Genomic DNA, 26,417 nt, shown 5'->3' on the forward strand with positions numbered 1-26,417 from the left:
ATAAAAGGCCAGGGGAAAATAGACCAAAAAAGTAATTGAAAACTAAATAATTTCATCTGAAAGAGTGAATGGGGGAAAAAGTAAATCATAGTCACAATTAATAATTTCATCCAAGAGAATGACAATAATGAGACAACATACCAAAATTTGTGGGATGCAGCCAAAGTGGTAATAAAGGGAAATTTTATATCTCTAGAGGCTAGCTTGCATAAATAGAGAAAGAGAAGATCAGTGAATTGGGATTGCAGCTAAAAAAGCTAGAAAAAGAACAAATGAAAACCCCCCCAATCAAATACCAAACTTGAAATTCTAAAAATAAAAGGAGAGATTAATAAAACTGAAAGTAAAAAAAAAAAAAAAAAAAAAACTAAAAGTTGATTTTATGAAAAAACCAACAAAATAAGTAAACCTAAATTAACTAAAGTTAATTTGATTAGAAAAAGGAAAGAGGAAAATCAAATTGTTAGCCTCAAAAATGAAAAGGGAGAACTTTCCTCCAATGAAGAGGAAATTAGAGCAGTAATTAGGAGTTACTTCGCCCAACTTTATGCCAATAAATTTGATAACCTAAGTGAAATGGAGGAATACTTAAAAATATATAGATTTCCCAGATTAACACTACAGGAAATAAATTACTTAAATAGTTCCATTTTAGAAAAAGAAATAGAACAAGCTATTAATCAGCTCTCTAAGAAAAAATCCCCAGGACTAGATGGATTTACATGTGAATTCTATCAAACATTTGAAGAACAATTGATTCCAGTACTGCCGTCATACCCCAAGTATTTTTTGCCTGGGGCCCTGGAGCTGTGCCCCTCATCTCATTTCCCTGAATCAGTCTACATTCTGAGACCCAATGGAAGTCTCTGTTGCATTTTGGAAATGGGGTTTTGCGTCTTATTCTCCCACTCTGTTTTCTCACTCTGTCTCTGTGCCAACATTGAGCTTTCAGATGCCCTACTTTACATTGAAAGCATTGACAACTCTCTCTGGAAGTCCCTTGCCAGAAGGGACCCTGTCTTCCCATGTTGGGATCTTGGGAAGTCTTCATCATAACCTGGCTATAAAAAAGGCATTTGTGCCCACTGTGGCACAGCGCCTTAACTCATCTAAAGGAGCATCCTTGTGTAGTCCTAGTATAATTCTTCTACAAACCTCATTAGCATTTTCTTTAGCAAGTTGCCTTATCAAAATGTCCATTACTGTATTTTCACCATTAGTTCATATGATAGCTATCCCACAAAATCAGCCAAAAATCATTTGGCCCTTGTGTTATTTTTGTGAAGGCTTCACCCTTGTCGTTTTTATTGTGGAGGGAAACCCATGCTTTGATATAGCAGCAGCAGCAATTTGCTCATTTGCTGCTATGGAGTAATTAATCTGTACTGAGATGTCTGCATAAGAATTTACACTTGTTAGTTGGTCACAGTTGATTGAAGTATTAACTCCACTTTGATTATTTTGTTGGGCTTGTGTCCTACAGAGCTCACTATATTCAGAAAGCCACAACAAGTTTTGTCCAGGTTCTAAGCATACCCTTGCTATAGATTTCCAGTCACTAGGGATTAAGATTTCATAAGTCAAATTCTGTAATAACATCTTAACATAAGCTGATATAGCCCCATAAAGAGTGCAAGCCCTTTTCAGGTCTTTGAGGATTTCTGTATTGAAAGAAGCGTATCTTCTATTTTCTTGACCTGAAGAGTTAAATTGTTGAATCACTGGATACATACCCAGTTTCAGATCACCTAAATTCTGCCCTTCTGGGGCTTTAAGTACTACTGCCTTTTGCAATTTACTCAGGAGGGGGGTGAGGTGCTGGTGGCATCACTGCCCTTCTCACTACTCCTCCTCCCTCCATCCTGGAAGATGGAGTTGATGGGGGAGGGTCAATTATCTGCTCTGTAGCAGGGTTGAAGCTTCCTGGTGAGATAGAAAGTCACCACACCCTTGAATCTCACTTAAATCTCCATGCTATGAGGGGATATGATCATTAAACTATTCTTTGTCTTTGTTCTCTTTGTCTTCACACTTTCTCACCTGGCTGTTTTGAAAACTTTTCTTTTTTTATAACTTGCAGGATTTTTTTTAAGGCCAATTGCATTATGTTATATAAATAATGTTTCTTTAGAAATTGACTCGGAACCATTATCATTATAATATTCACATAGTTGATCTCCTACAAGTTTCCAATTGTCTAGCATAATTTCTTCTTCATTGAAGAACCAAGGGGATGTACGTTCTAATGTATCCAGGAATCCATCAGTCTGCTCCCAAGTCATAAATAAACCTTGTCTCTTTATCAGTCTGAGTATGCTTCCTTCAAATTTCCTTTGGGGTGGGGTTGGGGGGTAGGGCTAGACCTGGGGTTGGGGGAGAATCTTTTCCCAATATCTGCACCATTTCAGGTAGAAAAGGTTACTAGTTTAGCCTTTAACAAAGTAAATTCCCTGTTTGTCTACTAAAATACTCACCCTATTTCGTGGTCACTGGGGACTTCTTCAGTGAAAGTAGGGTCCTTGGCCCCATGTTTGGGTGCCAAATGTGATGACCGCGTTAGTACCCTGGACACTTTATAATTAGCCGGAGTCAGGATCAGCAAAGTCCTTGATCTTTATTCTTTGTAGATGTGAACCGAATGGCAATAGGAAGTGAGTGAGATGGCTACACAAATCTAGCCAAGAGTCACTCTGGATTTCTCACTCCACCCTCTAAATCCTCCACCCAGTCTTTCTATACAACAGATCAAGCCTGCACATAGTAGTAGACAGGGCCATTCTTTCTCCAAGCATATGTTAATAGAGTATTGTCCAATTGGTAATTAGCCTTAAGTGCTGGGACCTCAGTGCATTAACTCAGTTTCAGCCCATTACATGAAAGGAATTTAGGTAATGAAGAAACCAAATAATCACTCTTTGTAAATGGTATGATTGTACACTTAGAGAACCCTAGAGAATCAACTAAAATACTATTAGAAATAACCCACAAAATTGTGAATATATCCAGCCATTCTGGAGAGCAATTTGGAACTGTGCTCAAAAAATTATCAAACTGTGTGCAGCAGTATTACTATTGGGCTTTTATTCCAAAGAGATTTTAAAGAAGGGAAAGGGATGTGCAAGAATGTTTGTGGCAGCCCTCTTTGTAGTGGCCAGAAATTGGAAACTAAGTGGATGCCCATCAATTGGAGAATGGCTGAATAAATTGTGGTATGTGAATATTATGGAATATTATTGTTCTGTAAGAAATGACCAGCAGGATGATTTCAGAAAGGCCTGAAGAGACTTACATGAACTGATGCTGAGCTAAATAAGCAGGGCCAGGAGATCATTATATACTTCAACAACAATACTATATGATGATCAATTCTGATGGACGTGGCCTTCTTCAGGTCTTCAGGAAGGACTTGGACGTCTTCAACAATAAGATGAACCAAATCAGTTCTAATAGAACAGTAATGAATTGAACCAGCTACACCCAGCGAAAGAACTCTGTGAGATGAGTATGAACCACTACATAGAATTCCCAATCCCTCTATTTTTGTCCGTCTGCATTTTTGATCTCCTTCACAGGGTTATTGTACAATATTTCAAAGTCCATTTCTTTCTGTACAGCAAAATAACTCTTTGGACATGTATACGTATATTGTATTTAATTTATACTTTAACGTATTTAACATGTATTGGTCAACCTGCCATCTGGGGAAAGGGGTGGGGGGAAGGAGGGGAGAAGTTGCAACAAAAGGTTTTGCAGTTGTCAATGCTGAAAAATTATCCATGCATATATCTTGTAAATAAAAAGATATATATATATATAAATAATCCACAACTTTAAAAGTTGTAGGATACAAAATCCACAAAAATCATCAGTATTTTTATACATTTTTTATACATCACTAACATTTTTATATATCACTAACAAAATTTAACAGCAAGAGATACAACAAGAAACTTCATTTAAAATAGCTGTAGATAATATAAAATATTTGGGATTCTACCTGGCGAGGCAAAGTCAGGAACTATATGAGCACAGCTACAAAACACTTTCCACGCAAAGTCAACTCTAATCAGTTGGAAGAATATCAAGTGCTCTTGGATAGGTCAAACGAATATAATAAAAATGACAATATTACCTAAACTAATCTATTTTATTTAGTGGTATACCAATCAAATTCCCAAGAAACTATTTTACTGACTTAAAAAAAGTAACAACAAAATTCAACTGGAAGAACAAAAGGTCAAGAATTTCAAAGGAGTAAATGAAGAGAAAAGCAAATGAAAATGGCCTAGCTGTACCAGATCTAAAACTATATTATAAAGCAGCAGTCATCAAAACCATTTGATACTGGCTAAGAAATAGACTAGTTGATCAGTGGGATAGATTAGGTTCACAAGACAAAATAGTCAATGACTGTAGTAATCTAGTGTTTGACAAACCAAAGAACCCAACTTTTGGGATGAAAAATTCACTATTTGACAAAAACTACTAGGAAAATTGGAAACTAGTATGGCAGAAACTAAGCATTGCCTTACATCCAATATTGTATACCAAAATAAGGTTGAAATGGATTCATGATCTAAACATAAAGAATGATATTATAAACAAATTAGAAGAACATAGGATAGTTTACTTCTCAGCTCTGTGGAGATGGAAGGAATTTATAACCCAAGAAGAACTGGAACTTATAATTGAACACCAAACAGATAATTTTTAATATGTTAAGTTAAAAAGTTTTTGTAAAAAAAAAAAAAAACTGTGACAAGATTAGAAGGGAAGCAGTAAAAAGGTTCTGATAAAGGCCTCATTTCTAAAACATATAGAGAATTAACTCAAATTTATAAGAATTCAAGCCATTCTCCAACTGATAAATGGTTCAGTTTTCAGATGAAGACATTGAAACTATTTCTAGTTATATGAAATGGTGCTCTAATCATTATTGATCAGAAATGCAAATTAAGACAACTGTGAGATAGCACTACATACTTCTCAAATTGGCTAAGGTGACAGGAAAAGATATTGATGAATGTTAGAGGGGATGTGGGAAAACTGGAACACTGATACATTGTTGGTGGAATTGTAAAGGGGTCCAACCATTCTGGAGAGCACTTTGAAACTATGTTCAAAAAATTATCAAACTGTGCATACTCTTTGATCCAGTAGTGTTTCTACTGGGCTTATATATCCCAACGAGATCTTAAAGGAGGGAAAGGGACCCACATGTGTAAAAATGTTTGTGGCGGTCTTTTTTGTAAGGCAAGAAACTTGAAACTGAGTGGATGCCTATCAGCTGGAGAATGGCTGAATAAGTTACGGTATCTGAATGTTGTGGAATATTATTGTTTTATAAGAAACCATCAGCAAGATGATTTTAGAGAGACCTGGAGAGACTTGCGTGAACTGATGCACTATGAAATGAACAGAACCAGATCATCTTACATGGCAACATCAAGATAAGATGATGGTCAATTCTGATAAACGTGACTCTAACAATGAGGTCATTGAGGCCAGTTCCAGTTATTCAGTGATGAAGAGAGTCACATATACTCAGAGAGGACTGTGAGAACCGAGTGTGAATCACAACGTAACATTTCCACTCTTTTTTTGATGTTTGCTTGCATTTGTTTTTTTTCTCAGGTGTTTTTTTCTTATGCAGCAAGATAACTGTATAAATATGTATACATATATTGGATTTAACATATATTTTAACATATTTAACATGTATTGGACTACCTGCCATGTAGGGGAGGGCATAGGGAGAAGTAGGGGAAAATTTGGAATATAAAGTTTTGCAAGGGTCAGTGTTGAAAAATTACCCATGCATATGTTTTGTAAATAAAAAGCTTTAATAAAATAAAAATAATAAAATAAAGTAAAATTCAAAAAAAAATTTATTCTTTCTTTTGTTGGTTAAAACCTATTTCTCCCTCTTTCTATCTGTCTCTATCTCTGTATGGCTTTGGCTACATCTCAAACATTCTTGTATATTGTCTCCTTGTTGTCATTATATTTAATGACTTTATTATTTCCCTGCCTTCGCTAAGCTCCCAGGCCAGTAATTATTAGAGGGAGGTAGTGTAGGATCATAAACATTTATCAGCAAAGAATCTCAGAGGTTTTATAATCCAAAATCCTTGTTTTACACATAAGAAAATTGAGGGTCAGGGTGCTTAAATGACTTGCAAAAAGACATTTTTTCATCTTCTTTCTAGAATATTACTTGTGTGTTATAGATGTATAATTTCTTTCCTTCCTTTCCTCCTGATTAATTATCATAACTGACGATGTTAATAGTATGAATTTACTCATAAAATGGAAAGGGATAAGAGAATTCAATAATATAACATTTACATGAGTTCTTAACATTTAATTGTTTCTTATTTCAAAGGGTTGGAGTTTAAATACTGTTTTTTTCACTTAATACCTCTGTAATATATATATATATTTATTTAATAGCCTTTTATTTACAGATTATATGTATGGGTAACTTTACAGCATTGACATTTGCCAAACCTCTTGTTCCAATTTTTCCCCTCCTTCCCCCCAGCCCCTCCCCCAGATGGTAGGATGACCAGTAGATGTTAAATATATTAAAATGTAAATCAGATACACAATAAGTATACATGACCAAACTGTTATTTTGCTGTACAAAAAGAATCGGACTCTGAAATATTGTACAATTAGCCTGTGAAAGAAATCAAAAATGCAGGTGGGCAAAAATATAGGGATTGGGAATTCAATGTAATGGTTTTTAGTCATCTCCCAGAATTCTCACTGGGCGTAGCTGGTTCAATTCATTACTGCTCCATTGGAACTGATTTGGTTGATCTCATTGCTGAGGATGGCCAGGTCCATCAGAATTGGTCATCATACAGTATTGTTGTTGAAGTATGTAATGATCTCTTGGCCCTGCTCGTTTCACTCAGCATCAGTTCGTGTAAGTCTCTCCAGGCCTTTCTGAAATCATCCTGTTGGTCATTTCTTATAGAACAATAATATTCCATAATATTCATATACCATAATTTTTTCAGCCATTTTCCAATTGATGGGCATCCACTCAGTTTCCAGTTTCTGGCCACTACAAAGAGGGCTGCCACAAACATTCATGCACATACAGGTCCCTTTCCCTTCTTTATGATCTCTTTGGAATATAAGCCCAGTATTTACCTCTGTAATATTAAAGAAGTCATTTCACCTCTCTGGCCCTCAGTTCCTCAATTTTAAGATTAGGTCATTTTAATTATAATCTGTCAAAATGATTTAGTTCTACTTTTCCAGCTCTTATTTCTCTCCCAACCTCCAGTTTTATGTGTACAACTGCCTTCTAGATATCTGAATCTGGGTATTCCATAGACATCCTAAACTCATGTCCAGCACTGAACTCATTATCTTTTCTCTCCATACCTTTCCTATCCCTATCTTCTTTATAACTCCCTAGTATACCACTGTCCTATCAGTTACCAATAATTGCAACCTCAGAACCTCTCATTTTTTCATCTCCTTTATCCAATCAGTTGTCAAGATCAGTTATTTCTACCTTTGTAATGTTCTGCCTTTTCTCTTATGACACTGTAGCCACCCTTATGCAGGACCCTTACTACTTTGTAGATTATTTCAATACTCAACTGGTTAATGTGTCTCAGTTTCTCTTTCCACTTCAAATCTCCTCTCACCAAATTGATTTTTTTTAAAAGATAGATCTGATCATACATAACACCTCCTATTCAATATACCTCCTATGCAAATTGCTTCCATAATCAGAAATAAAATTCTCTGAAATTAAAACCCTTTATGACCTGGTATCTTCCTACCTTTCAAGTGTTTTTGTACCTTACTGCCTTCCAGATATTCTGTGATCAGAAGATCCTGGCCTCCTTTCTATTTCTTGCAGAAAACATTCCATGTTCCAACTCTGTATCTTTTCAGTGTGTGCTCTCTAACTTTTACTAAACCCTCATTCCTGAAATGATCTTTCTTTTTATCTCGGACCTCCAGCTTCTTTGGTATTTTTCCCACCTAAACTAAAGTCCACCTTTGTAAGAAGTATTTCTTAATCTTATGCCTTCTCTCTGTTTGTATCTTATTTGTACAGGGTTATTTGCATTCTTTCCCCCTTATCAGATGAAGAGCTTTTTGCTGACAGGGACTATTTTATTTTATTTTATTTTTTTGCCTTTCTTTGTATTCTCGGTGCTTTATACAGTGCTTGACACAAAGTAGGCACTTAAATAAGTGCTAAGTGACTGCCTAGTTGACTCACTAACCACGGAGAGGTTGTTTTTGAGGTATTTCCATCTTTAAATATCTTATCCTTTATTCTTAAGTTACTCTGAAGGCCTTACTTTATTTTATTTTTTTTTTTAATTTAATAGCCTTTTATTTACAGGATATATACATGGGTAACTTTACAGCATTAACAATTGCCAAACCTCTTGTTCCAATTTTTCACCTCTTAACCCCCCCCACCCTCCCCTAGATGGCAGGATGACCAGTAGATGTTAAATATATTAAAATATAAATTAGATACACAATAAGTATACATGACCAAAACGTTATTTTGCTGTACAAAAAGAATCAGACTCTGAAATATTGTACAATTAGCTTGTGAAGGAAATCAAAAATGCAGGTGTGCATAAATATAGGGATTGGGAATTCAATGTAATGGTTTTTAGTCATCTCCCAGAGTTCTTTTTCTGGGCATAGCTAGTTCAGTTCATTACTGCTCCATTAGAAATGATTTGGTTGATCTCGTTGCTGAGGATGGCCTGGTCCATCAGAACTGGTCATCATATAGTATTGTTGTTGAAGTATATAATGATCTCCTGGTCCTGCTCATTTCACTCAGCATCAGTTCATGTAAGTCTCTCCAGGCCTTTCTGAAATTATCCTGTTGGTCATTTCTTACAGAACAGTAATATTCCATAATTTTCATATACCACAATTTATTCAACCATTCTCCAACTGATGGACATCCATTCAGTTTCCAGTTTTTAGCCACTACAAAAAGGGCTGCCACAAACATTCGTGCACATACAGGTCCCTTTCCTGAAGGCCTTACTTTAAAAAGAATTTTAAAGAAGGGGTATGTGTCTGTCCGTGTGATGTGTAACTATCACACACACATTAAAAATTTATTAAAATAAGGCATACAGAGTAACATACATTTGGAGTTGGCCATTTCATATTTCCTCTACTGAGAAAGAGGTTAGTATTTTGAAAATTTTCTGATGATTTTTGCTTGATGGCCCACAGTCATTTTATGTGTTCATGTTTAGCCAAGAGAAACTTTTATTATTATAAATCTAACCTTGAAAATAATTTAAATATTAAACAAATCCATTCCTTTTTTCCAATATACTAATAGAGTTGCTATGTTCATACATCTAATGTTGAAGAATAAGATAATAAATTATTAGTGTTGAGTATAATAATTTAATTTTATGTAATACTTTAACATTTACAATTTTTTTCTTACAATAGTGTTGTGAGGTAGGTAGTATAAATAGTATTTATCCCCATTTTACAGAAAAGAATATTTAGGCTAGGAAAGGTTAATGGATTTGTTCAGCTTCAAACAAATATTAAATGTCAAAACCAACACTTGAATACTCTTATCTTTTGTCTCTAAGTTTCAGCATTTTTTCCAATACCATGCTACATTTCTTCTGGGAAATATGTGGAAGTTGAGGTGTAGCAATTACTTCTTGTCAGGTTGGGTAAAAATGGAAATATCAGAACTACCAGACATGGAAATACATAGTAAATAATTGTGTTATCCATTGAATTGTTTATGGGGTTATGTGTGAATAGGGAATTTGATTTTAAAAGTAGCAGAATAAGATCTGATTTTTCTTGTGCAACAAGATAATTGTATAGATATGCATGCATATATTGGATTTAACGTATACTTTAACATATTTAATATGTATTGGCCTACCTGCCATCTAGAGGAGGGGTTGGACAGAAGGAAGGGAAAAGTTGAAACAGAAGGTTTTGCAAGGGTCAGTGTTGAAAGATTACCCATGCATATGTTTTGTAAATAAAAAGCTATTTAAAAAAAATTTAAAAGTAGCACAATAAAGCAAAAGCATGGGTGGCTATTTTGTATTTTTTACTAATTTTTTTTCTTTCTTTCTTTTTTTTTTTTTTTCCCTTTACATAGATATCAACTAGAAGATGAATCCTCCCATTTGGATGAAATGCCACTAATGATGTCTGAAGAAGGATTTGAAAATGATGAAAGTGATTATCATACATTACCAAGAGCCCGAATAACTTACAGAAGAAGAGGGATAGAGTGGTTTGTTTGTGGTGGATGGAAATTCCTGTGTACGAGGTTTGTTATTTATCACTACCTCTATTTCCTTACACCTAAGGGTTTAACATGAACAAACATGTTAAATTTACAAATACTGATATTTTTTTACTCCTGCAAATTACATTTTGATGAAAAGACAGAGATAATCTTTCATTGATATCATAGAGAACAAGAACAACATTGGCATTACTTGACTTTGCCTAATGTAAGGTAGAAATGCAAGTAAATTCATTAATTCAATAGAAGCTAGTATACCAACTTTAAAAGTTAAAAGTAAAATTCATTATTTTGAAATAAAACCAGGGCAGAATTAGTTCTGGTCATTATATTGTCATTTATAAACTTATTTGTTCTTTTTTGTTTCATTAATAACATTCCCATCAGAAAAGCATTGTAAAATTTTAAAGGACCTGTAAATGTCAATGAGGTCAAAAGTTAAGGTTGGTTAAATTCTTTCAGTAACATCTCTTCTCTTCTCTTATTCTAGCCAGAATATAGATCAGGACAAACAGATAGTAAATGAATTAAAACAAATTCAGCTGTAGTCTTGTTAAGCAATTGTTTGCTCTAGAATATGGGATAAGTATCAGCAATTGTTGCTTTAAAACAGTAAAAGTTAGTACATTTGTAAATGAAAGTACTCTTTTTTCTACTCTAGAGAATCCAGCCCTAGATATTGATAGGCAAGAAAGACATTCTAGCATCTGTCATGACTTCGGAACAAAATATCAATAAATTATAGCTTTATATTCTTTTTGCTATTTAGAGTTTATATTCAGTACTCTTTTTCCTACTGACTTAATTAGTGCCATTTCATCATAGAAGGAACACTAACAGTGGTGGTGGTGGTTTTCTTTTGCACTTAAGGAGGATCCAAATAACATCTCTATTTTGGGATCAATGTATAGTGCTTCCAGCTATGGATAATCAGATTATTATGAGTTCCAGAAGTACATGAGCATTTGGAATGGAGATGTTCCTAAATTTTCATATCTCACCTTTCTTTTGAGCTACTGAAGTTGTGCTTGCTCACAGAGCACGATGCTTTCTTTTATGCAGTTATGTTATACTAGGTGACTCTGTGGCACACAATCCATTCTCACAATCAGTTTCAAAGTTTTTCAGAAAGATCTTGAGTGTCCTTGTATTACTTCTGAATTGCATGTGAATGTTTACCTTATGTGAGTTCTGCATAAAAGAGGCTATTAGGCAAATGCATGTTTAGCATGCAGACATCAGAATTGCTCTCTGCAGTAGGGTTTGAATGCTTGGCAAGAAAAGGACCTCAATATCTAGTAGATTATTTTGTCTAATGATCTTCAGAATCTTCCTAACATAGTTTAGATAGAAGTTGTTCACATTTCTGGCATGACTGTGGGAGACTGTCAGGTTTTATAGGTATATAACAATGAGACTAGAACAGTGACTATTTAGGCCTTCAGTTTTGTAGACAACCTAATATATTTTTTCTCTATACTTTCCTCCTGGAGCTTCCTAGACACTGAGCTAGTTCTGGCAATGTATGTGTCAACTTCATTTTCTTTGTGTACCTGTGGCATACTGCCAAGGTAAATGAACCTATCCACAGCATTTAGAATTTCTCCAGGGGCTGTAACTGATGATTGCACATATGGATGGTATGGTGCTGGCTGGTGGAGAACCTCTGTTTTCTTGGTGTTAATTGTCAGGCTAAAATTAACCTTGCCAACAGAGAATTAATCCATACTCTTTCAATCTTAGGGGCCACATTGAGTGCCTAATCATCTATGGACAAAAAATTGTGCACCAGCTCTCTCTCTACTTTATATTTGGCTTGTAGCCTTTCAGGCTAAATAATTTACCAGCAGTAGCTGATCTTGATGCCATTTTCATTCTCATTAAAGATGTCTGACAGCATCACTGAAAACATCATGCTAAAAGTATGAGAGCAAACACACAGCCTTGCTTTACTCCTTTGGAAAAACTTAAAAGCATCATCATCCATTATCCAGAAACCATTCAACTATGTAATCATGAAACTGATTTTCCAGACAACCAAATTTGCTTTGATCTTCCCTAAGCTTTTATAAAGATTGACAGTATCAACAACTTTAGTCAGATTGATGAATATTGTATATAGACCTCTGTTCAGCTCCTGGCATTTTTTCTGGAGTTGTGGGGCAGCAAACAACATAACAACCGTTCCTCAGCCTTTCTGAAGCAACACTGGCTCTTGGGTAGGTGTCCATTGTCCAGGTAAAGAATCAGCCCTTTAAGGAAAAACTCTGGCAAGAATCTTGCTGTTGATGACTAAGTGAGAGATCTTCTTTTGGTTGTCACAGTACAACCATTTCTTTTTCTTTTATACAGATGAATAGTAGAAGTAATCTTGAACTTCTAAGGGATAACTCTTCTCTTGCCATATAACACAGAAGAGTTTAGTGAGCTTTTTGTATGATGCTCCCTGCCTTATAAATGTTGCCTGGACTAGAATCAATATCAAATGCTTTGCCATATGAAAGGGGCCTTATGGCATTCAAATCTGTTCTTCATTTGGAATTTTGGCCAGAAAGGGATGAATTTCAACCTAAGGTCATTGGTTTCAGCCTTGGTTGATGACAGTCTTAAAAACACTGAGAAAATGTTCAGTCCATCTCTTTAAATCATATCCTTATCACTGATCAGTGATTCCACTAAGTAGTTGAACTTTACCATAGATCTTTGACCCATAAATAGTCTTCAAGGCAAATAAAAACACTTTGGTTGTTACTATCAGTATAAAATTACTATCAGATAAAACAGTATCTGCTTTTTCACTGAGCTGTATCTAACTTTTGCTTTCACTTCTGATGAAGTTAAATATTGCCTTTTTAGAGGTGAATAAACTGTCCTGCTGGTAAACTCTGTGGAATTCTCGTTTTTCATTTAGGAACTTCTGAATTTCACAATCATTTTCTTCAAATCAATCCTAATATTTGTGAATCATCTGGCCTAAATGAGTAAATGCAATGCTGTTTATGAAATCTCTGAAAACTGCCCACTCCTTTTCAGCTTTATGTGCCAGCCATGGGTTTTTCAGTTTTCACATCAGTTTTCCCTACGTGTTAACAACTTTTCTGCTCGGAGAAGTGCTTTTAATCTGTTGACATTATCTTCTGATAGATCTTGCCACTTTTGTTGAATATTCAACATTTTGTTGAATGTTATATGTCTATAATCGATCTACTACTCTGTGCCTCAGATTGTCTTTGTTACTCTCACATCCTGTCTTTCTCTTCTCCTTTCAGTCATATAGTCTGTTAAATGCTAGTGTTTGCTGTGATTTGCTGTGGGAAGGCCTCCCATGAATTTTTAATGCATTTAGCTCAATGGAAGACAAATATTTATATGAGAAGGTCATGACATGATGAATAACTCTTTAGTAGTAAGTGACCATTGCTGTTGCTGTTTGTGACTATTCCCCACAAGAACTCCCTGCTATACCTGATAGTCTGTGCCTACTCTGGCTTTAAAATCATCCAGAATTACAGGCTTTTTGTGTTTCATGCAAAGGGCAGAATTTCTTCCTGCTGCAATAAGAAGACTAGGATTAGGTTAGATGAAGCAGACAATTTTTAGGGTCCTTTTTCTAAAAGCCATGCCAGGAGGTGAATGACACAGTCCTAATAAAAGGCTTCTTGGATACCTGGAGTTTACTGAATCCCATTGCTGCTTCAATTCAGTGAGAATGTAAAATTGCAGCCTAGGTTGCCTATGTGCAGGATTGTGACTACAGTTCCCAATGAATCCATACCTGCTTCTTCACTTGCTTATTGCCATTGGATTTCAAGGTGGATAAAATTGATAAAATGGTATAGGGATATATCTTTTGACTTGCACATAAATTGGATTTAAGTGAAACAGGTTTGCACAAAGTCATTGCCCTCAGTCTTCCAGAATCATTGAAGTTCAGTAGATAGATAGAAGTTAAGCTGATTGTCAGTGTCTCAGGATGCAGTAAATGACTGGCATCTTTGATATCTAACCAAATAATTGCTCCCTCTCCCCTGCCCCCCCACCCCCAACCCCACACTCTCCATCTGACAGTCTTGAGGTCTGATTAAGCTAATTTTCCAAACTAGTTTTACTGAAATGTGGTCACTATGTATGGTACAGCTTCTTGTAGCCATAGGTGAGAATTGGCTGGCAGGTGGATATCACAGGTAAAAAGTAGTCCTGAAAAAGGGCTTGGCAGTCCTAACACCAGAGGTACTAGTCTTCCTTTAACACATCATGCAGAAATGTGGGTAGGAGGAATATGAAAGTTTCCCAGAAGGAATATGCAGATATGAACAATTTGTCCCAACAGGCCATGAAGGCAGAAGGAGCAAATGTTGTGGAGCATTTATTTGATTAGACATCAAAGATGCCAGTCATCTACAGTGAGCTATCTTTGCATTTACCTAACTTTGTTTCTTTGTTCTGGCTTAATTTACTGAAAGCTTGTCAAAATTGATAGGATTCCATTCTTCCTGTAGTAGTATGCCTACTTGTTGGTCATTTGGAAAAAAAAACAAAAATACCCCAGCAAATTGCATCTCATTTTTAGAGTGTCAGAAATTATGTTTACAAATTGCCCAAAGCTGTGTGACCTTTTCTTTCTTTTTTTGCTGTTCTACCACTATTGTTGCTGACATTAAAAGGAATATGTGGGGCTGAGGGCCATTTTCTATTATTTTTTTTCCTCCCTATGTGTTGTTATGACCAAGTAATTTATTAGGAGATGGCCAACCTAGTGTTGCTGGTTGGCCATCTCCTAATAAATTTGTTGGTCATAACTAGTGTTGCTAGGTCTCTTTGTATTTAATTTTACTGATTCACAGAAAGCAGTCATGAGGTACGATCTCTTGTCAGAATTGTATTTGAACTTTTTCCAATATAGTGGTATCTGTTAGAGCTTGTTGTTTAAGTATGTTCTTTATTTGAGGCAGTGTGGCACTAGACCTGGAGTTAATACCTGGGTTCAGAATCCCCTATCAGAAACTAGCTGGGCAAGACATTTAATGTTTCTGATATATCGTTTCCTTATCTGTAAAATGAGGATGTCAAACTACATGGATTCTAAGGTTCCTTCTAACATAAAATCTATGATCTATGAAGCTTTAAAGAAGTATAGAATTGAATCATAATGACCTTTTTATGTCCTGATATTTATTGTCTTCTGAGGACAAATATTAGGCAATTTTGTTAACTAGTGGCTTTCTAGCATCCAGACTCCTTGATGTATTCAAATAATAATTCAAGTGTCCCCTTACATTAAGCAGTTGGTGTATTTCTTGAAATTGTTCTGAGTAAAAATAATTTTTTCTGTTTCTTCTATTATTAAATAGAAAGGTTCCCTCAGTTTGGCCTAAATTATTAACTGTCACACTTAGAAAAATAGATTTTAAAAGAAAATCTAGGGGAATCCAAAAATAAAAATACCAAACCCATTATGTTACCCTTACTTCAGATAACATGTTTTACATTAATTGGCAAATATATCTTTTCTTAAAATGTTAGAAGTGATTATTATTGATTACCTTGCCATTTCCAAAATTAGAATCATGGAAGTCAACTAGGACAGACCCTGTAAAAACTATATCATTCAGTGGCACTAATATTATTTAGTCCATTGTTTCTCAAATTATTTTGACAGTAGAATCCTTTAGGACTTTGAATAGAGTTGAAAATTCATAAATATTTATTTAAAGTATTTGGGAGTATAAAATGCCATTTGAACTAAAGTCAATTGAAGAAATTTTCTATCAGAATAAATTCTACTTTAATACAGAAAACTTTGCTGCATAATGATAACTATTTTTAATTTAAAAATATAGCATATAGATATTGAACCCTTAGGGGAATGGTGATTGCTGGAAATTCATGCTGATTCATTAAGAACATATCATAGCAGATTAAGTTTTTTTGGTAAATTATTAAATGTTAGCAGATTATTGGCCTTAGACATAATATATCTGGATTTCAAAAAAACCATTTTATACAATAGTGGCCAAGATGGAAAGATGTGGGCTGGATGATAGTATAGATAAATGTATGCATATTTGTTTGAATGAAGAAACCTCAAAGTTTGATAGAATGCTGATGTTATAACTCTGATGAGTATTTTCAGCACTACTTGAATGAAAGCATAGGTGACATACTTTAGATAACAGAAATCTGGGACAAAAGCTAATGCATAGATTGTTATAATTAGAATCCCCAAAGATCTTGAGAGGCTATAGTAATGGCCTGAATCTAATAAGCTGTCATTTAATCGGGGGCCTAAAGGCTGAAAGAGATTTTAGATTAACAATTAAAATTTAAATTTAAATTAACAATTACAACCCCCTCATTTTATATGTGAAATTAAGGCACACAAAACTTAAGAGATGAAGGATCACACAACAAATAAGTGTCAAAAATAGGATTTGAATTCGGGTTTCATAAGTCCAGTGCTTTACAGCAGAGGTGTTAAACAGACCATGTGCAGCTGTAATACCCTCAAATGTAGTCAGAACATACTGAAATGTAATTAAGACATATTAAACAAAATAAATATAACAAAATATAAATAATATAACATTTTTAAAATGTCACTATATGGTCTACAGAGACTTTTATGTAAGAATTAGTGGGCCTATTTAAGCCCATTTCTATTTGAGTTTGACATCACTGCTTGGAGGACTGGCTAGAGAGGTAATTGATGTTTTGACTCTTGTAAAATCACTTAATTCTATGTGTCTCAGTGCTCTCAAGCAGTTCTGTTGCAGAGCATCTGTTGATCTGCATGTGTAGAGATTTCTACATTGGGAGTCCTGCATAATAGTGAAATCATAAATTTAGTCTAAAAAAAATGACATGATGTTGAACTGCAGTTGATTTTAACCCACAATTACTGTTATGGTTACCTTGGGTAAATTATATAATATCTCCTGATCTTAGAGTTTTTTGTTTTTTAATTAAAGCTTTTTATTTTGAAAACATGTGGATGGATAATTTTTCAACATTGACCCTTGCAAAACCTTGTGTTTCAAAATTTCCCCTCCTTTTCCCCACCCTCTCCACAAGATGGCAAGCAATCCAATATATGTTATGCTATGTTAAATCCATTGTATGTAAACATATTTATACAGTTATGTTGTTGCATAAGAAAAATCAGATCAAAAAGGAAAGAAAATGAGTAAGAAAACAATGCAAGCAAAAAACCAAAAGTGAAAATGTTGAGATCCATACTCAGTTCCCACAGTCTTCTCTCTGAGTGTATATTTCTCTTCATCACCGAACAATTCAAACTGGTATCAGTCATCTCATTGCTGGAAAGAGTCACGTTTATCAGAATTGACCATCATATAATATTGTTGTTGTCATTTAAAATAATCTCCTGGTTCTGCTCATTTCACTTAGATTCAGTTCATGTAAGTCTCTCCAGGCTGCTCTAAAATCATCCTGCTGATGATTTCTTACAGAACAATAATATTCCATAACATTCATATAACACCACTTATTCCTCCATTCACCAACTGATGAGCATCCACTCAGTTTCTAGTTTCTGGCCACTACAAAAAGGGCTGCTACAAACATTTTTGCACATGTGGGTCCCTTTCCCTCCTTTAAGATCTTTTTTGGATATAAGCCCAGTAGAAACACTGCTGGATCAAAGGGCATGCACAGTTTGATAACCTTTTGAGCATAGTTCCAAATTGTTCTCGAGAATGGCTCAATCTGTTCACAATTCCACCAATTGCATCTTAGTGTCCCAGTTTTCCCATATCCCTTCCAACATTCGTCATTATTTTTTCCTATTATTTTAGCTAATCTGAGATATATGTAGTAGTATCTCAGAGTTGTCTTATTTTGCATTTCTCTGATCAATAATATTTAGAGCACCAGCACCTTTTTCATATGACTAGAAATGGTTTTGATTTCTTCATCTGAAAATTGTTCATATCTTTTGACTATTTATCAGTTGGAGAATAGCTTGGGTTCTTATAAATTTGAGTCAGTTCTCCATATAATTTAGGAATGAGGCCTTTATCAGAATCCTTAAATGCAAAAATGTTTTCCCAATTTATTGCTTCCCTTCTAATCTTGTCTGTATTATTCCAATTCTTCTTTGGTCACAAATTCCTTCCTTCTCCACACATCTATAATATCACTCTTTATGTGTAAATCATGAACCCATTTCAATCTTATCTTGGTATATGGTGTTAGATGTGGGTCAATGCCTAGTTTCTGCCATATTAGTTTCCAATTTTCCCAGCTGTTTTTGTCAAATAGTGAAATCTTATCCCAAAAGCTGGGGTCTTTGAGTTTGTCAGACACAAAAATAACTATGGCATATTGACTATTTTGTCCTGAGAACCAATCTTAGTTTTTTAATTTGTAAAATGAAATGTTCAACTAAATTATTTTTATAATCTCAAGCTTTGATATTTTGTGATTCTAAAATTCTCTGTGATTGATCTATTATATTGGGGGTTTTTTCTCCTCCTAGTTGTATTATTTCAGTGATTTTTTTTTAACTTTCAGTTTTGCTAATGTTAACTTCGAATTTTCAGGATTTCTATTTTGATATTTATTGGAGTTTTAGTTTTATTTTCTCTAGTTTTTCAGTAGCATGTTTATTTTTGTTGATCTGTTGTTTTATTGATATAAGCATTTAGAGAAATGAATTTTCCCATAAATACTGCTTTGGTTATATTCCACATATTTTAATATGTTGTTTCATTGTTGTCATTATCTTTAATTAAATTACTGATTATTTCTGTGATTTATTTTTTGATTCACTTTTTGGGATTAGATTTTTTAGTTTCTTATTAATTTTTAATTCAATGACCCTTTATTGATATTAGAGTCATAAAGACATGCTCTTAATATTTCTTATTTTCTATATTTGTGTTTACGTTTTTATGCCTTTACATGATCAGTTTTTGTGAAAGTGCCATAAATAGCTGAGAATAGTTATATTTCTTTTTATTTCCATTCAATATTCTCTCTTTTTTTCCACCAAGGCAATTTGGGTTAAGTAACTTGCCCAGGGTCACAAAGCTAGCAAGTGTTAAGTGTCTGAGATTAGATTTGAACTCAGGTCCTCCTGACTTCAAGGCTAGTGCTTATCCACTGTGCCACCTAGCTGCCCCATCCATTCAATATTCTCTTAAGCAGAGCTTCTTAAACTTTTTCCATTTGTGACCCCTTTTCACTTGAGAAAATTTTATGTGACCCCAAGTATATAAGTATATATATTAGGTATACAAATAAAAATTTTACTGATAATATAATCATAATTTCATGATCCCCCACATTCAATTATGAGACCCCATCTGCAAACCATGTTTTAGAAGCTGGACTCTAAAGGTCTATCATATTTAACTTTCTAAAATTCTGTTCACCCCTTTGACTCCTTTCTTGTTTATTTTATGGTTAGATTTATCTTGGCTTGAGAAGGGTAAATTGAAGTTCCCCCATTAGCATGGTTTTACTGTCTTTTTCCTTCTGTAACTCTTTTAATTTTTCTTTCAAGAATTTGGATGATAATACATACATATATTTGGTGCAACTTTCCCTGTCTAGAAATCTTTTAATTACATTCAAAAGTAATCACTTTATCAGATACACATATTCTAACACATCATCAGTTTCTTGTGAATGAACCATGGATGAGCAGCTTCGGGAAGAGAAAATTTTTGCAAAATTTGGCAAAGTAGGGAAAGCCAATCTAGTGGCTTTAGGAACCATATTTTGCCCTAAGTAGAATGAAAAGAAAATGGTTAAATGAAATTTATAGCAGTGATCACAGGATGACAGTGAAGGATTAAACAAATTTAATTTCTGCTAAATAAAAAAAAAAATAGTCTAGAGGGAATGCTGGATTCCAAATTAAAATGCGATCTCTGATATTCATTGCTTAACCATGGACAAGTTAATTTAATTTCTCTGGGCCCTAGGCATTTTTAAAGACTTGCCTATTAAATTAAGTTACATCCTGGCTATAGTTTGTAGAATGGGGGGAAATGTTCACAATTTTGAAATTGAAAATTCTTGATTTGTTTATATAAATCTAATTTCATGCTGTTGAAGAAGAAAGATGTACCGACTAAAATTAGGGTGTCATTGGTACAGTGATACTTTCTACACTTCATTAAGTAAGTCAAAATTGTTTGTAAGATACATTAGTTTGTTAAGTTCCTTGAGGGCAAGGACTCTCTCTTGCTTCTTTTTTTTTTTTTTTTTTTTTTTTTATCTCCAGTGCTTAGCACAGTATCTGGTACAAAGTAGGCATTTAATAAATGTTTATTGATTGATTAAATTCATTCCTCACTTACCACAATGACTGAAACCTTTCATCTCTATTTTTTTTTTTTAATTAAATAACTTTTTATTGACAGAACCTATGCCAGGGTAATTTTTTTACAACATTATCCCTTGCACTCACTTCTGTTCCGATTTTTCCCCTCCCTCCCTCCACCCTCTCCCCCAGATGGCAAGCAGTCCTATACATGTTAAATAGATTACAGTAGATCTTGGATACAATATATGTGTGCAGAACCGAACAGTTTTCTTGTTGCTCAGGGAGAATTGGATTTAGAAGGTATAAATAACCTGGGAAGAAGAACAAAAATGCAAGCAGTTTACATTCATTTCCTAGTGTTCTTTCTTTGGGTGTAGCTGCTTCTGTCCATCCTTGATCAATTGAAACTAAGTTAGATCTTGTCTTTGTTGAAGAAATCCACTTCCATCAGAATACATCCTCATACAGTATCGTTGTTGAGGTATATAATGATTTCCTGGTTCTGCTCATTTCGCTCAGCATCAGTTCATGTAAGTCTCGCCAATCCTCTCTGTATTCGTCCTGCTGGTCATTTCTTACAGAACAATAATATTCCATAACATTCATATACCACAATTTACTCAACCATTCTCCAATTGATGGGCATCCATTCATTTTCCAGCTTCTGGCCACTACAAACAGGGCTGCCACAAACATTTTGGCACATACAGGTCCCTTTCCCTTTTTTAGTATCTCTTTGGGGTATAAGCCCAGTAGAGACACTGCTGGATCAAAGGGTATGCACAGTTTGATAACTTTTTGGGCATAGTTCCAAATTGCTCTCCAGAATGGCTGGATGTATTCACAATTCCACCAACAATGTATCAGTGTCCCTGTTTTCCCACATCCCCTCCAACATTCTGCATTATCTTTCCCTGTCATTCTGGCCAAACTGACAGGTGTATAGTGGTATCTCAGAGCTGTCTTAATTTGCATTTCTCTGATCACTAGTGATTTGGAACACTCTTTCATATGAGTAGTAATAGTTTTAATTTCATCATCTGAAAATTGTGTGTTCATATCCTTTGACCATTTATCAATTGGAGAATGGCTTGATTTCTTATAAATTAGAGTCAATTCTCTATATATTTTGGAAATGAGTCCTTTATCAGAATCTTTGACTGTAAAAATGTTTTCCCAGTTTATTGTTTCCCTTCTAATCTTGCCTGCATTAGTTTTGTTTGTACAAAAACTTTTCAATTTGATATAATCAAAATCTTTCATCTCTCTTTAAATTTCCTCCTTAAATCATCCCTCCTTTAAACTGCCTTTCCACATCACTCAGCTGAGAATCTTGCTTTATAGTCATTGAAACATTGAGGCCATTTACCAACACTTTGCTTTTCTCTCCTCTGTCCTGTGTCACCCAGCTACTTTCTAAGACTATCTCCTTCACCCTGTCTCATACAAAGATATGGCGTTAAGGATCATGCCTAAGTGAAGGGGCAGGTCAATTCTCCATGGCTGTGAATCATAACATCTGAAGGAGTTGCAAAGCAGCCTTTATTGACATAGGTGTTACTTGTGGACTGAGAATGAAATAAATTGGAGGCAGAGGGAAGAAGAGAGAGGTCAGACAACACAACTGCCTCTCAGTGGGGAGGTCAGAGAATGCAACTAACTGCCTCTTAGTCTCCTTGTATCATCATCATCCTCTCACATGAAGAGAACCATTCTACAGGTCTGAGTTAGACCTCCAGCAAGTACTGGCAGGTAGCCCCTGTATCATAACACATGGCCCTTCCTGACCAGGCCTTTTTTAAACCTCTTTATGTGCACAGATGATCTCATTCCATGTCATCTTCTTTAACAATTTCTCCCTCCATTTCTACTTGCTCATTTCTTTCTTTTTTTTTTTTTTTAATTCATTTAAAAATTTTTTTTGGTTTTTGACATTTACTTTTATAAGATTTTGGTTTCCATTTTTTTTTCCCTCACCCCTCCCCAATACAGTAATCAATGTGATAGAAGTTATATTTGTACAATCATATTAAAAATATTTCCACATTAGTCATGTGAAAGAAGAATCAGAACAGAAAGGAAAAAATCATGAGAAAGAAAAAAAATATGTAATGTGAAAAATAATATGCTTCAGTTTACAGACATCATAGTTCTTTGTGTATAGCTTTTTCTATCATGAATCTTTTAGAATTGCTTATATCATTGTATTGCCAAGAAGTTGATCCTTTATTTTCAATCTCTCCCTTTTACTGGCTACTTCCTTATATTAAATATGCCCTTCTCCTTTCCTCAAAAAACTCCTCATTCATCTTTACTATCTTATTTATCCTGCCTGCCTTTTTGACTTACCTCTGTTAGAAGGCCACATATAGTAGTCTAACTTTTGACTTCATCATTTCAGCTAAAATATTCTACAAATTGACTTCTTCTTCTCTACCAATTTTAGCAAAAAATAAAAGTACTGTAAATTTTCTTTTCCCAAAGTTACCATTCTTTTGTTTATCCACAAGGAACAGGTAGGTTTTTCTCAATCTTCAACCTTCTTGACTTGCCAGTTTTTGCCTTGTCTTTTGCCTCTTTTTATATTCTTAGTGCTTAACACAGTGAGTGCCCATCACATGTTGCCTCTTTTTATATTCTCAGTGCTTAACTTAACTCAGTGAGTGCCTATCATATGTTCACTCGTTTTTCAGTCACAACTCTTTTGACTCCATTTAGAGTTTTCTTGGCAAAAACACAGGAAATGCTTTGTTATTTCCTTCTCCAGCTCATTTTACAGATGAGGAAACTGAGGTAAACATTTGGTGACTTGCCCAGTGTTATACAGTTAGTGAATGAGGCAAGATTTGAATTCACAGAGATGTCTTCTTCATTTCAAAGCTGATACTATTTACTACATCATCTACCTGCCTGACTGATGTAGGCACTTAATTTTTTCATAGTGTCTGATCTATGCTATGATCCATAAGATTATTGATCTGAGAGTACAAAACTTTGGAAATTCAGGCATTTTGAGAATTTGTGAAGATCCAAACATTCCATGGATAGATTGAATCAGAGAAAATATGATTACATAGGATTTTAATCATTCTAACTTTTCCCCAACTCTTTTACCCACACAACACCACATTTATTCCCATCTCCAGTCAGAATAGTGAATTGAAGGATAAGCAAGAGATTTGGGATTAAAAATTTGTAGGATGAATTGGATATGTCATCTTCCTTATTCTTAGCAAATTAAAACTATTAGCAAAACTTACATAGTTTGGCATGATATATATGTTGTGACTAATTGTCAAAATTAAGTAATAATGATATACTCCAAGAAGTTTGGGCTAATTTTTTGAACAGATGACTTAGATTTTTTTTTTAATCATCAGCTAAATTGATAAATAAACTTGATTCATTTATTTGTAGAACATATACTTTATTATTAGTAATAGCTATTTAACACTGGGGGTTTCAGGTACTTTTACATATATTATGTCATTTGATTCTCATAAGAACCCTGGGAGTTAGCTATTATTATTTTGATTTTATAAAGGAACAGAGAGAATAAGTGATTTGTCTAGTGGCATACAGCAAAGCATTGAGGCAGGATTTGAACTCAGAGCTTCTTAACCCTTAAGTAAATTACTTTATCCACTTGGTATTACTTTTTCCAGTGCCTGTTTGTATCTTGACTCACTTTCTGGATGATAATCCTGTTTGCTTGTATTTCTAGTGTTAACTCTTAGCCCTGTGCCTACTACTTGGTAGAATTTTGATAAATTATTTCATTATCTATTTTAGTTGGTTATATATGAAAGAAGTCATGGCATCTCTCTCAAAGTAGTATTTTTCCTCGAAAAAAATCTGTACATAGCTAATCACAGAATTAGTAGTATGCGAAAGAAGTCATATAAAAAGCACAAAAAAAAAAAGACGATATTTAAAGGAAGGATTTTGAAGTGGTCAAATATCAGTACAAAGAGGTCTATGTCTTTAGTGTATCTGGAGGTACTTTTCTTTTTAAAAATAGATTTATAATTGTGTCACTTGTTTTTACATTTGCCTAAATTTTGTCCTGTATTTCTTCTTACTGTCTACTCCTGAAAAGGCTTTTCTTATAAAAAAGATTTTAATAAAAGGAAAAGAAGAAGAGAAAAGGCATCCATATCAAAGTGATCAATACAAAGAAAATAAATTTACAATACATGTAGTGTTCTACCCATGGAAATTGCACATGCTGACTCTGAAAAGAAATCAGAGGAGGTGCCTAATCATATATCCTTTTTGGGATCATGCTTATATTTATTATTTTTAATATTCACTTTAAAAACATCCATGTGTCACTATATTGATAAATTATTTCATTATATATTTTAGTTGGTTATATATTGTGATGACCGCGTATTTTAAAATCAGCCGGAGTCAGGAATTCAGGTTAGGGGAAAATTGTCAATCTTTATTCTTAGCAGAGATGAAGAAAGGTCAGAGGTAGAAGGGAATCGGCAATAGCAATGTCAGCAGCTGCGTCAAGAAGCTAGCTAGACCAGAAGCCACAAGACCAGCAGCTCCCAGACTCGAACCCAGGCAACAATCTCTCTCAGCCTCTCTTCCTGTCTCTCTGCCTCCACCCACCAAAATTGTCATTTCCTATACAACACATCAGGACTTGCACAGAGAGTGGGTGGGGGCCATTCTTTATCCAAGCATGTATAGTAATAGAGTATAGTCCAATTACTATTTAGCTTCACATGCTTGGGACCTCAGTGCATCAACTCAAGCCTCAGCCCATTACAATATATGAAAGAATTCATGGCATCTCTCATCATAGTTTATTACCTTCATATACCACAATTTGTTTAGTTCATCAATTGATGGATATTATGATGTTTTTCTAGTTCTTTACTATCACAACAAAGTATTGATGTACTTATTTTTATGTTTATGAGAACTTTCTTTTTGTTAGTGACCTTGGAATATATGTCTAACTATATTCTTTATTTTAGCCATTTTATTGTCATGATTACAAATTGCTTTCCAGAATGGTTTTACTGACTCGCAGTTCTAGCAACAATTCATTAATGTGCCTGTTTCTCCTTGATTTTGGAAGATTTTTAGTGGAGTATTCTAGGAATCTGTACTTGATTCTGTTTGGTTTATTATTATTGTTACTATATTTTTTAGTGAACTATTTGAATTGATTGAAGTCGTGCTTACCTGTTAAGGACCATGCCTAAGTATAAAACCTAGAAACCTGTAAAGGGGGCTGTACTTATTAAGGGGTGGGTTGGTTCTCTGAAAGCCCCCACAGATGTGAATCATAACACACTTGAAGGAATTGCAAATCAGCCTTTTCTGAAACAGATGTTTCTTGTGAATTGGGAATGAAATAAATCAGAGGCAAGAGGAAAGAGGTCAAGGAACACAACTGCCTCTCAGCCTCCTTGTATCGTTAATATCCGCTCACATAAAAGAATCTATTTTGATAGTCAGAATTAGATCCCCAGCAGCCACTAGCAGATGGCTCCCGTAACACCCAGCAGCCACTAGCAGGTTGTTGCTGTAATACTTATCAAATTTGTAAATGAAATGAAGCTATAAGAGCTTAATGTGTTGGATGTTAGAATTGAATCTAGTAAGATCTTGATATGTTAGAATGATATACCAAAATTATTAAGTTGAAGATTTTATATGACAAGTGGAAAGTTTTACAATTGGTTTCCAAAAATTCTGCTGTGCAAGTATAGAGAAGGTACAAACAATTGAGGTTTTTTGAGAAATATATAAAATGTATGGGGAGTCTACCTACCAAGACACATGGGA

General features: G+C 34.5%; 1 protein-coding gene across 3 annotated transcripts in view; it reads left to right on the plus strand.

Annotated features, from left to right (window-relative positions):
• The window catches only part of ATP9B (ATPase phospholipid transporting 9B (putative)), a 451,952-nt gene that overhangs the window by 42,192 nt on the left and 383,343 nt on the right, over nt 1–26,417 (plus strand). For all 3 annotated transcript variants that reach the window (XM_031946730.1, XM_031946732.1, XM_031946731.1), the window contains exon 2: nt 10,160–10,333. In XM_031946730.1, the coding sequence (XP_031802590.1) occupies nt 10,160–10,333 (174 nt within the window). The remainder of the gene's footprint in view (nt 1–10,159; nt 10,334–26,417) is intronic.

The sequence above is a fragment of the Sarcophilus harrisii genome, chromosome 1 (assembly GCF_902635505.1).
Source record: "Sarcophilus harrisii chromosome 1, mSarHar1.11, whole genome shotgun sequence".
Lineage (NCBI taxonomy): Eukaryota > Metazoa > Chordata > Mammalia > Dasyuromorphia > Dasyuridae > Sarcophilus > Sarcophilus harrisii.